Source organism: Barbus barbus, assembly GCF_936440315.1.
Source record: "Barbus barbus genome assembly, chromosome: 43".
Taxonomy (NCBI): Eukaryota; Metazoa; Chordata; class Actinopteri; order Cypriniformes; family Cyprinidae; genus Barbus; species Barbus barbus.
This window is the reverse complement of record NC_136721.1, coordinates 26439453-26451399: the sequence shown is the minus strand read 5'-3', so window position 1 is coordinate 26451399 and position 11947 is coordinate 26439453. Positions and strand designations below refer to the sequence as shown.

The following is an 11947-nucleotide window of genomic DNA, read 5'->3' as shown; positions in this document are numbered from 1 at the left end:
CAGGGTTGGATCTTCTGTCCCGTCCGTCTCTGTGGTCATCAGTGTCCACTTCCTCTCTGAACACTGTGTTTTCTCGTCAGTCGTCCGCTGAAGGTGTGTCTGTGTCCGTATCTCCCGCCGCGTCCTCTAGATGTCTCCACGTGTCTCTATATCGTCCAGCACCCGGCCGAGGTTTGTGTCCAGTCTCTGGAAGCTGCTGCTGATGCTCTCAGATGAGTGAGTGTTCTTCTGTTTCTGCAGGAGAGCCGGGTTCTGCGCACGGTTCCGCTCCTGACAGCCTGTCTCCCGCCGGGAAAGTGCCGGGTGTTCGTGGGCCGGCGTTTTTCTGAAGAGAGGTGTGTGAGTGTGTGGTGGTCTTCAGTGCTGTGCTGGTGTGTGTGTGTGTGTGTGTGAGTGTGTGGTGGTCTTCAGTACTGTGCTGGTGTGTGTGTGTGTGTGTGTGTGGTGGTCTTCAGTGCTGTGCTGGTGTGTGTGTGTGTGTGTGTGAGTGTGTGGTGGTCTTCAGTGCTGTGCTGGTGTGTGTGTGTGTGTGTGTGTGTGTGTGTGTGGTGGTCTTCAGTGCTGTGCTGGTGTGTGTGTGTGTGTGTGTGTGTGTGTGTGTGTGTGAGTGTGTGGTGGTCTTCAGTACTGTGCTGGTGTGTGTGTGTGTGTGTGTGTGTGAGTGTGTGGTGGTCTTCAGTGCTGTGCTGGTGTGTGTGTGTGTGTGTGAGTGTGTGGTGGTCTTCAGTACTGTGCTGGTGTGTGTGTGTGTGTGTGTGTGTGAGTGTGTGGTGGTCTTCAGTGCTGTGCTGGTGTGTGTGTGTGTGTGTGTGGTGGTCTTCAGTGCTGTGCTGGTGTGTGTGTGTGTGTGTGTGTGTGTGAGTGTGTGGTGGTCTTCAGTGCTGTGCTGGTGTGTGTGTGAGTGTGTGGTGGTCTTCAGTGCTGTGCTGGTGTGTGTGTGTGTGTGTGTGAGTGTGTGGTGGTCTTCAGTACTGTGCTGGTGTGTGTGTGTGTGTGTGTGTGTGTGTGAGTGTGTGGTGGTCTTCAGTGCTGTGCTGGTGTGTGTGTGTGTGTGTGTGTGTGTGTGGTGGTCTTCAGTGCTGTGCTGGTGTGTGTGTGTGTGTGTGTGTGTGTGTGGTGGTCTTCAGTGCTGTGCTGGTGTGTGTGTGTGTGTGTGTGTGTGGTGGTCTTCAGTGCTGTGCTGGTGTGTGTGTGTGTGTGTGTGTGTGTGAGTGTGTGGTGGTCTTCAGTGCTGTGCTGGTGTGTGTGTGTGTGTGTGTGTGTGAGTGTGTGGTGGTCTTCAGTGCTGTGCTGGTGTGTGTGTGTGTGTGTGTGTGTGTGTGTGTGTGTGTGTGTGAGTGTGTGGTGGTCTTCAGTGCTGTGCTGGTGTGTGTGTGTGTGTGTGTGTGTGTGTGTGTGTGTGGTGGTCTTCAGTGCTGTGCTGGTGTGTGTGTGTGTGTGTGTGTGTGTGTGGTGGTCTTCAGTGCTGTGCTGGTGTGTGTGTGTGTGTGTGAGTGTGAGTGTGTGGTGGTCTTCAGTGCTGTGCTGGTGTGTGTGTGTGTGTGTGTCAGGTATCCGGAGCTGGCGGCTGTGTGTAAAGATGCTCGTACGCTGCTGCTGTATCCCGGAGCCGGTGCAGAGAATCTGGAGGATCTGAGCACAGACTTCACTGCGACGGCGCACAGCGTGATCCTGATCGACGGCACCTGGAGTCAGGCCAAAGACATGTTCCTGAGGAACGCGCTGCTGCGGCTGCCCAGACAGGTGCGTCCGAGTCGCTCTGAAGCCGTTCTTTGATCAGTTATAGGCTGCGTTCAGTCGTTAAACAGCAGTTTGAGATCTGGCAAACACTAGGGATGCACTGAAATGAAAATTCTCGGCTGAAACCGAACAAAATGAAACTCTTGGCCGAAGGCTGAATACAGAACACGATTTTGAGGTGAGCAGTGCTGTGTTGTTGCAGGTGCAGCTCCGCAGCGCCCCCTCCAGTCAGTACGTGATCCGCACGCAGCCCAACAACATGTGTGTGTCGACGCTGGAGTGTGCGGCCGCAGCGCTCTCCATCATGGAGAAGAACCGCAGCATCTCGGAGGTCAGCGCTCAGAACCAGAGCTCGTGTGCAGACGTCTGATGATCTGATGCTGATCGTGTGTGTGTGTGTGTGTGTGTGTGTGTTTCTCGCAGGTTCTTATCAAACCTCTGCAGGCGCTGTGCTCCTTTCAGCTGCAGCACGGTGCTCAGATCCACCACAGCAAAGAACATCTCATTAGAAACGGACAGTACAACAAGATCATGCCCAAAAACAAGCGCAAGATTCGCCGGATGCAGAAACTCATCACCAACCAGAATATATGAGACTTTTAAAATGAAACCACAGCCTATTTTTCAGATTCTTCTACTGCGCTGAGATTCAGTTTTTTGTAGTTTTACAAATTCAGAGCAATATTCACATGAGCTTTCTGTGTGGATGACGATATTGTATTCTGTTTATTGAACGATTGTTTCTTGTTTGAAGCATTAAAGAGGTTGATGTGTGATGTGTTTAGCGCCCCCTGCTGTCTTAATGCTGAGAAACTGACCCAATAACATCCGAGAGTTAAACAGCCAATCAGCTCGCGAGTGTCCGCGCCTCTAGCTACGTTTGACCAATCAACTGAGGGCAGATACATTTAAGGCGGGGTCGGCGCTTCTGATTGGCTGTCCAGCGTATGTCCATCGTGCTGAAATGAGAACTCTATGATTATAAGCTAGAATCCGCTTCATCTGAGCGACACGGTACGACACGATCATATTTATTCACGTGTTTGATCAGCTGATTGTGATTTTAGATGCTTTCTAATGACTAAAGAACGCTTGTCGAGTGAATGTGATTTTATTACGGTAATAGTTCTATTTGTTTTGAATAGTTTGCATTCAGCTAGGCAGTTATTGCATTAATAATGTATGTTTTATGACAGTTTAGTGCTGTAATAGCATCATAACTGTAGTTGTGCCGGATGTCTTCCAGATGTTTTCGCACATGTGTTCCTCGAAGCTGCAGGAGACTCTGGAGGTGTATCACAGTCTGAATCAATCCGAGTGGAGCTTCTCCAAGAAAACAGTCAGTTGCGTTCAGATCTGCTGCTTGTGCTCCGGTGCAGCAGCTGCGCTCGAGTCTAACAGCACCAGCTCTTCTGTGCTTCTTTCAGAGGGATGCGAGCGTCTGGAGGAGACCATCGGAGGAGTTCAGCGGCTTTCTGTGGGTACAAACAGCCCAAAGATGCACAAGAGTCACAGCTTATAAAGTGCTGCTTCAACTAAATTAAGTGTTAGAAGCTTTTCACAAAAATCTGGAATGCCCATTATAATGAATAAAAATAATTATTGCATTTTAATATATCTTTTTTAGTCTTATATTTATCTTAAACCAAGCATTTTGTCATGTCTTCACCGAGTTTGTACTTAGAAAATTATTAACAAAATGTGCATAGTGTCTGTGATTTTTGGCAACAATGTAAGCATATATTTGTGTTCCTTTCTTGTAAATAAGATTTTTTCCTGAAAAAAATGTAAAGTATTTTATAAAAAACAGACTTTAAAGTCAGGTCAGCTTTATTTATACAGTGCTTTTAACAATACAGATTGTGTCAAAGCACTGAACAGCATCAGATTAGAGGATAGAGTGTCAGTAATGTATAATAATAAGATTAAACACTCAATTTTCAGTTAAAGGCATTTCATTATTGAGTTCAGAGATGTTATTGTCTAGCTCAGTTTAGTTTAAATAGTGTCTGTGAAATCAAATAGATGATAATCACTAGAAATGAAGTGAGCAAGCGAGAGGAGACGTGTCCCTCCGTCTGAACTAATGATTCTACGCCCATAACACTTTAGACTCATATGTGGCATCATTTACCAGAAATGACATCATTCAGCTCTTTAACAGTGCTGCAGAAAATGGTGAGTAGTATCATACTTTTTATTCATATGTTTGAGGCATGTTCTAGTCAGGGAGAGTACTGTCGAGCTTAACAACTCAACCCTGTCACTTAAAATTAAGATGGAATATCATTACTTTTTCAACATTTTATTTTAATACACAAGTATATATAATGTACTTCATTTATTGCTGCATATATGGCCTGCTCTCGAACACTACATGAGCAGTAGTGGCCATTCTGCGTGAAAAACACAACCCGTCACAAATATATGTATTTCTCATTGTTACGGGGTTGTAAACTTGTGATAGGGTTATTTGCTTCATTTATTAATAATTTTAATGAAAAAAATAAAAGTCATGGTTTCAGTAAATATATATACTCCAAAATCATGACAACTCATATTTTTGTTTTAAATAGAAGTTTTGATGCAAGATGTCCACTTAAAGGTTGACAAGCATCATCAGAAATTGCTCCCACATCTGCAGCAGAAAGGCAGTGTTGGCCATGCAGATATATCCTAACCCAGAAACAACGGGACAATATGATACAGAAACAAAACCAAACATTTTAATTTAAGGCAATGAATCCCTTCACATGTGTTGCAGTCTTCAACCCCAAAGCACATTAATATATTTAGGAAAAAATAGGTAAGACAATTAAGAACAAAAGTATTTCTTGCTGATTACTATCTTACATAATAAGAGCTAAAACAATAAAATGGTGGTCTTAGTTAAAATTTTAAATCATTTTTATTTTTTTACAGAAATAAAGAGACCATAGACACAATTTGTGTGTTTTTAGTTTCAATCCTATAAAAAAGTGAAAATTAAGATAAATGTAACATTTGCTATCATTAAATTGTTATCAGGGACACATGAGCAGTAGGTACATGTTTGTTTTAGAACAATTTCTGAATAAAATCCTATGGAGCGATTTTTGTGCCAATATTTATCAAACAAATCCAGTGTTTTGCAAATAAACAATCTGCTTTGCAAAGAAAAACTCGACTTTCAAACAAACGCAAAGTGATTTTCAAAAACAAAACTCTTTGAGAGAAAATGCAGAGGTGTGGACAAATATATGTATTGTGTTACAACTGTGAGACTCATTTGCCTTTTTATGAGGAAACTTGGCTTGATTTTCTCACACGAGTGCAATTGAGCAACTTTCTTTCCAAAACAGCAGATGGCGCTGTTGGTCAATTTATGCTAGTCTCCCGAGACCTGAAACACCTCTTTACCTTTTCAGACCAATATGAGTTTCTGTCTTACTAGATCTAGAATTAACCATTTAGATGTGTTCACAAAGCACCCTACTACAGTGTCAGTGAAATTCACAACAAGTCTGTAAAGTTGTTAACATGATTGATTAGCTCAAAAATCAGGAGTGACACTTTTACTATAGTAAAACCAACTTTAATTTTCATAAGGGATATCATAGTTTATTATCATATTTATGTTTATATATAGTAATATACATGCCTTGTGCAACATTTCAAACTAAAAGTGGCCTGTAAGGAGATATTTCCTATTTCAACTAATATACCAGCAGATTTTAGACTGACAATAGCCTGTTTGGAAAAATTCAACTAAAATTATGTATCTTTTTATATATGGCCGAGCAACATTTTAACTCATGAAGTTAAGAATAAAAGGCTTATCGTCAGGAATTATATTAGTGGCTGTTTAAAATGCAAACGTTGGTCATCTGAGTCGCTCCTAGAAGAGTCCTGGCTGTCCAGAGTGTGTCTTCACCCGTGTAGCACGCTGTTTATTAAACCACTGCTTATTAAAATGATGAATTTAGTATTATATCAGCGTGATCCTATCACTTGATCCTTCTGACAGGACAAGAGTGACACCAGAAGATAAATATTCATCATTTTGCTAAACTAAAAAAGACGTAATTATTTTAGACAAATGATTGCAGTTACATCATTTAAAAAAAAAAAAGTTTTAGATATTGCACTAAATAATGTGATTTGTTTTCATTTTTTTATTAATAATTAATGACCTCTTGGGTGATATTACTATATCTGATACTAAATTAAATTGTCTAAGCTTTCATTTTTGGAACACAATATTGTTGCTATCTATTATACATTTGCATTGTTTTGAATGTTGAACAATTGTATCAATATATCTGTATATTCTATATCACTTGATCCAACAGAGGATAAGAGGTACGGAGAATGGATCAGTTTTTATAGGGAAAGACTAGTTAAATGTTTATCCAGGTCACCTCAGATTTTTGAGCTAATCAATCATGTTAACAACTTTACAGACTTGTTGTGAATTTCACTGACACTGTAGTAGGGTCACTTTGTGAAAACATCTAAATGGTTAATTATAGATCTAGTAAGACAGAAACTCATATTGGTCTGAAAAGGTAAAGAGGTGTTTCAGGTCTTGAGAGACTAGCGTAAATGACCAACAGCGCCATCTGCTGTTTTGGAAAGAAAGTTGCTCAATTGCACTCGTGTGAGAAAATCAGCCCGTCGCATTTATGAGAAAATCAGCCCGTCGCATTTATGAGAAAATCAGCCCATCGCATTTATGAGAAAATCAGCCCATCGCATTTATGAGAAAATCAGCCCGTCGCATTTGTGAGAAAATCAGCCCGTCGCATTTATGAGAAAATCAGCCCATCGCATTTATGAGAAAATCAGCCCATCGCATTTGAGAAAATCAGCCCGTCGCATTTATTAGAAAATCAGCCCGTCGCATTTGTGAGAAAATCAGCCCGTCGCATTTGAGAAAATCAGCCCGTCGCATTTGAGAAAATCAGCCCGTCGCATTTGAGAAAATCAGCCCATCGCATTTGAGAAAATCAGCCCGTCGCATTTGAGAAAATCAGCCCGTCGCATTTGTGAGAAAATCAGCCCGTCGCATTTATGAGAAAATCAGCCCGTCGCATTTATGAGAAAATCAGCCCGTCGCATTTGAGAAAATCAGCCCGTCGCATTTATTAGAAAATCAGCCCGTCGCATTTGTGAGAAAATCAGCCCGTCGCATTTGAGAAAATCAGCCCGTCGCATTTGAGAAAATCAGCCCGTCGCATTTGAGAAAATCAGCCCGTCGCATTTGAGAGAAAATCAGCCCGTCGCATTTATGAGAAAATCAGCCCGTCGCATTTATGAGAAAATCAGCCCGTCGCATTTATGAGAAAATCAGCCCGTCGCATTTATTAGAAAATCAGCCCGTCGCATTTATGAGAAAATCAGCCCGTCGCATTTATTAGAAAATCAGCCCGTCGCATTTGTGAGAAAATCAGCCCGTCGCATTTGAGAAAATCAGCCCGTCGCATTTATGAGAAAATCAGCCCGTCGCATTTGTGAGAAAATCAGCCCGTCGCATTTATGAGAAAATCAAGCCAAGTTTCCTCATAAAAAAGCAAATGAGTCTCACAGTTGTAACACAATACATATATTTGTCCATACCTCTGCATTTTCTCTCAAAGAGTTCTGTATTTGAAAATCACTTTGCGTTTGTTTGAAAGTCGAGTTTTTCTTTGCAAAGCAGATTGTGTTTATTTGCAAAACACTGGATTTGTTTGATAAATATTGGCACAAAAATCGCTCCATAAAATCCTTTTTAAACCAATCCCATTTTGTCCGTTACAGGGTTGAGAAAAAAAGGTGTCTAAAGCTGAAAAAAAATGAAAATAATAAAAGGTCTTTAATGGCCGAGGTGGGAAAAGATGATTTTTCTGAGGTTTGATATGTGCCTAATGATGTGGGGTAAAATATGTATATTCCAAGTTGAAATGTTACCGAATCCCAGGAATGACCCATAAACTACTTTCTTTTTCATAAAGACTGCTCATAACTTTTAAATTCAGATACATGAATACATTGGTCTAATTTGAATCTGGAAAGTAAAGCTGAAGATACAACGTTTGAGTTGCTTGGGCACTTTTCCATTGAGAATGGGTCACAGATTTCTCTGGAGGTTTTAGATCAGCCATGGGCTCTGTGTCTCACCTGGTTGACCGTCGACTGCAGCATTTCCCAAAGTTGGCCCGTGTATCATCAGCCTAACTGCTAGTTAGTTCTTTAGACCATGAGTAAGTTTATGAGCTGCTGGCTGGTTGTGTTTGCAGATATAAAGTTGAAGGAACCGTGGCAGGGACTCCGCAGCAGATCATGGACTTCATCCGTCCCGGGGCCCGCAGGCTGGACTGGGACAGTATGCTCACTTCACTGGAGATCCTGCAGACCCCGGAGCAGGTGAACATGCGTCTGCGTCGTGTTAATCTACAACTGGGTTATAAAAGCGAGTGAATGTTCAGTGATAAAGAGATTCACAACCGCAATAAAACACCGGCACATCATTCAGTAGAATCTCAGATTAGACAGAACTGAAGTGTGTCTGGGGTTAAACAGTTGTTGTTTAATAAAGTCCTGCATGTGTTTTCAGGGCTGCTGTGTTGTCAAATACACCACCAGCGGGCAGATGTGGAACATCATCTCTCCACGAGAGTTTGTGGATTTCTCCTACACCACCAGCTATCAGCGCGGCTTGCTGTCCTGCGGTCAGTATCTGGTCAGCGGTCAGAGCATTAAAAAAGAGCATTACGAGACCGGCTGCGTGTGTGCGGCTCGTCCGTGAGACGCGGGAGAAGCATTCAGAGACATGGGCTGTGTGTGTGGTCTTCTGAATTAGCGAACATAAACTTATTTCAAATTAATCTGTTGGGGAGATAAAATGTTTAAGATAAGGTTCATGTAGCCTACTAATAAAAACATCTAAAGATGTATCTTTTATTCTCCAGTACTGAAAGCAGAACCGATCAGGGAGCTCTTGATATGCGTTGTGACGCAGCTCTTGCAAATTACCTTTTTTGTTCATTGTCTGTCATTTCGAAGCTGAAGTTACATACGTTTTTCTTTAGTTTTAATTTGCCTAACTTTCGATCTGACCCTTTTTATATGGTGGGTGTTTACACAGTTGGCTAGAGCAGTGCTGATCGGGGAGAACGGAGGTCACTCTGGTGGTTAATAAGTCATGCATGTGCTCTGGATCAGAGTAATATCGCGTCCACATCGCAGGCTTTGCGGTTAGCAAATCGCAACGTCTCAAATGGCGATTGCGATTCGATTTGGATTAATGGCACAGCCCTAGTCTCAGCATCAGCTCAGGCGGTCATCATCTGCTGGTGTGAACGGCACCTGAATCGTTTCAGAAAGCCACTCTCTACATATTTCTCTCCGTGACGTCTGTTGGTGTGCGTCTGAAAGCAGGAGACAGTAAATGCAGCTCGTGTCAATTTCACTGCGTTCCAAAGTTCAAGTTTGCTGAACTCTGACCGGTGAACACATATGACATGAATCCATGTGACCAGCAGAAGATCGACAGGACCTCGTACCTGATTTAAAGACGCTAATGATTGGAGCGTTGCAGTAAAGTGAAACAGATGGCATATTTTCTCAGTTTTGATGCATTAAGCTGCGGTCACTCTAGACTTTGGGCATGCAGATGTTCTTTGTACGCCGTAACGGTGGTGATATGACATCACGATCTGCGGCGTCTTTTTTAAAAACTGAAATTCAAATAATACAAATAATAATACATCTAAAATGTAAAAATATACAATCCACTCCACTTTCCTGCAGCACTGTTTTAAATGTATGTTCTTTTAATTCAGCTTCGAGGTGAGATCTGCTGTTGGTCACGTGATTCACAGGTCAGAGTTCACCAAGCTTTGGGAACGCATTCCGGTCTGATGCATTCTAGTGATGTGCGTTCATGAACCATTCGCTTAGTTTGAACTAATCATTAAAGGGGTCGTATGATGCGATTTCAAGCTTTCCTTTCTCTTTGGAGTGTTTAAGCTGTTCATGCATAGATAAGTTGCAGAGACTAAAGTCTCAAACCCAAAGAGATATTCTTTATCAAAGTTAAGACTCGACCACGCCCTCCTAAAACGGCTCATTTAAACACGCCCCACATGTCTACGTCATGGTGTGGGGAGATTTGCATAACATCACCCAAACGTTTACGCAATGAAAGAAGGCGGAGCTATTATTCTGGGTGTAGTATTGTTGCCGCCGCTGGCATCATGTCCTGGAGACGCTGTGTTTCGTTGTGAAAGAGAAAGCACTTAGTTTGGGCTTCCAAAAGAGGACACAACTAGAAATCAGTGGTTAAGTTGTGTTTACAACACTGTTCCAGAACAGTTCAACACAAATATTGGAGTGTGTGCAGAGCAATTTACGGAGGACTATTTCCTGATCCTGAGAGAGTAGCCTACAATGCTGGCTGCTCAAAGACTGTTTCTATAAAGTGAGGCAAATCCAACTTTACAAGAACAGTCTGGCGCTTCTGACTCTCAGCCTGTTTCTGCTACTGATGATTCAAACGCGAGCTTTGAGCAGCATAGAGTAGTGCTTGTTGTTTGTCATTTCTCTGATCACAAATGCAGACATGGTAATGTTTACGTAAAAAGACAGTATAAGTCATTATAATCAGTAATTATGTCCCCACTGGATGCAACAAATGCCTCGTTTATAATGGGTTTTATTGTTTTAGTCTCATCGCACCTGAACACGGCATCACAATACGGTGAGGGGCGTAACCTTTCCGTCTCACGCTTGAGGTATTCAGCCAATCACAACGCACTGGATAGCTGGCCAATCAGAGCACACCTCGCTTCTCAGAACGATGAGCTTTCAGAAAGGCGGAGCATAGAGGATCAACAATAATGTACAGTATGTGGAAAATAATGTGTTTTGAACCTTAAACGGCATAAACACATTACATTACACCAAATCCACAAAATAATGTTCCGTTTAGCAACATCATATGATGCAAGATGACTCGGGAACGACGAGTCGCCTCAGGGGGGATTCGTTCAGTTCGTGTTTGTATTTATTGTAAGATACTGAGTCGGGAAGCGAACGACTCAAACCTGAAGATTTAAGAGCTGAACTCTCTCCGCAGACTGAGGAGATTCCTATTCCAGCCATGATTATGTTCTACAGAGGCTCTATTGAAAGCATGCTCACTTACTGTATCTCTTCCTGGTTTGGTAATAGCACAGCAGAGGAGAGACATAAACTGAATAAGATAGTAAGGACTGCTGAAAAAATGATTGGTGTCTCGTTGCCATGTTTGCAGGACATCTACACCGAACGCTGCATGAGCAGAGCAAAGGCCATTCTAAAGGACTCTACTCGTTTCTTTCATGGCATCTTCACACTCCTGCAGTCTGGTAAAAGATACAGAAGTATCAGATCAAGGACTTCTAGGCTGTTAAACAGCTTTTTCCCTACAGCTATTATATTACTGAGCTGTGGACATGTGAAACATAATTTAGTTTTTATGTGAAGCATAAAAATGACAAATAAAGGAAATCTGAATCTGAACTAATCAGTTCTGTTTCTGGTCCAGACTGCGTAGCTTAGTTTACAGGATGTGATGTGATGTGAACGAACGATAGGTTAGGGAAACTAACAGACTGCATCATCTGAATGAATGAATCCTTTCGGCAGGTGTGAGCGTGGAGCATGACGAGCAGAGCGCAGGCTTCGTTCGAGGGTTCAATCATCCGTGTGGCTGGTTCTGTGTGCCGGCGCCGGACTCGGAGCTCAGTGTACTGACCGGATACATCCAGACGGACCTGAGGGGGATGCTGCCGCAGACGGCGGTGGACACAGCTATGGCCAGCGGACTGGTCAGCTTCTACAACGACCTGAGACGAGCTCTGAAAGCTTAGCGTTTGATCTGATGAACTCTGATATAGATGTAAATAATCCTCATCACCACACATTCATTTATTATTGCACTTTTTGTTTTTGTTCATGTTGGTGTTTTGTATAATGTGATTAAAATCAGTGTAATTGTTTTTCATAAAATGTAAAATTGTAAAAAGTATTTTTTTTTTTAAATCTTATAAATTTCTCTTATCATTACATGTCTCTGTGTGACACAAACAAATCAGCTCAGTATTTACATACAGATGAAAAGGATGCAACTGTTGGACAGATGTGTTTGTTTTCCTCACGTGGATGAAATATTCATAAAGCAGCTGAACGTACAGCATAAAGC

The 11947-nt window shown here is 42.2% G+C and overlaps 2 protein-coding genes across 6 annotated transcripts in view; both read left to right on the top strand.

Annotated features, from left to right (window-relative positions):
* LOC306862335 (tRNA-uridine aminocarboxypropyltransferase 2-like) overlaps window positions 1–2859 on the top strand; it is a gene marked incomplete at its 5' end in the record, with an annotated part of 11926 nt that extends 9067 nt beyond the window's left edge. The window contains 5 exons of one of the 2 annotated variants that reach the window (XM_079405087.1): window positions 81–171; window positions 241–335; window positions 1551–1743; window positions 1943–2071; window positions 2164–2859. In XM_079405087.1, the coding sequence (XP_079261213.1) occupies window positions 81–171; window positions 241–335; window positions 1551–1743; window positions 1943–2071; window positions 2164–2334 (679 nt within the window). In that variant the 3' untranslated portion in view covers window positions 2335–2859. Of the gene's footprint in view, window positions 1–80; window positions 172–240; window positions 336–1550; window positions 1744–1926; window positions 2072–2163 lie in introns of both variants that reach the window. The other variant, XM_079405088.1, reaches the window with a different exon arrangement.
* LOC306862336 (stAR-related lipid transfer protein 4-like) lies at window positions 2697–11947 on the top strand. Of its 4 annotated transcripts, none has more exons than XM_079405091.1 (7): window positions 2743–2754; window positions 2987–3079; window positions 3168–3217; window positions 8001–8127; window positions 8318–8432; window positions 11018–11111; window positions 11392–11748. In XM_079405091.1, exons 3-7 carry the CDS (start codon window positions 3172–3174, stop codon window positions 11613–11615), a joined length of 606 nt encoding a protein of 201 aa, XP_079261217.1. In that variant the 5' UTR covers window positions 2743–2754; window positions 2987–3079; window positions 3168–3171; the 3' UTR covers window positions 11616–11748. The 4 variants fall into 4 exon arrangements, with proteins under 4 accessions (XP_079261216.1, XP_079261215.1, XP_079261217.1 ...); XM_079405092.1 differs by having other exon boundaries at window positions 2751–2859; window positions 11392–11558; XM_079405090.1 differs by lacking the exon at window positions 11018–11111 and having other exon boundaries at window positions 2697–2754; window positions 11392–11947.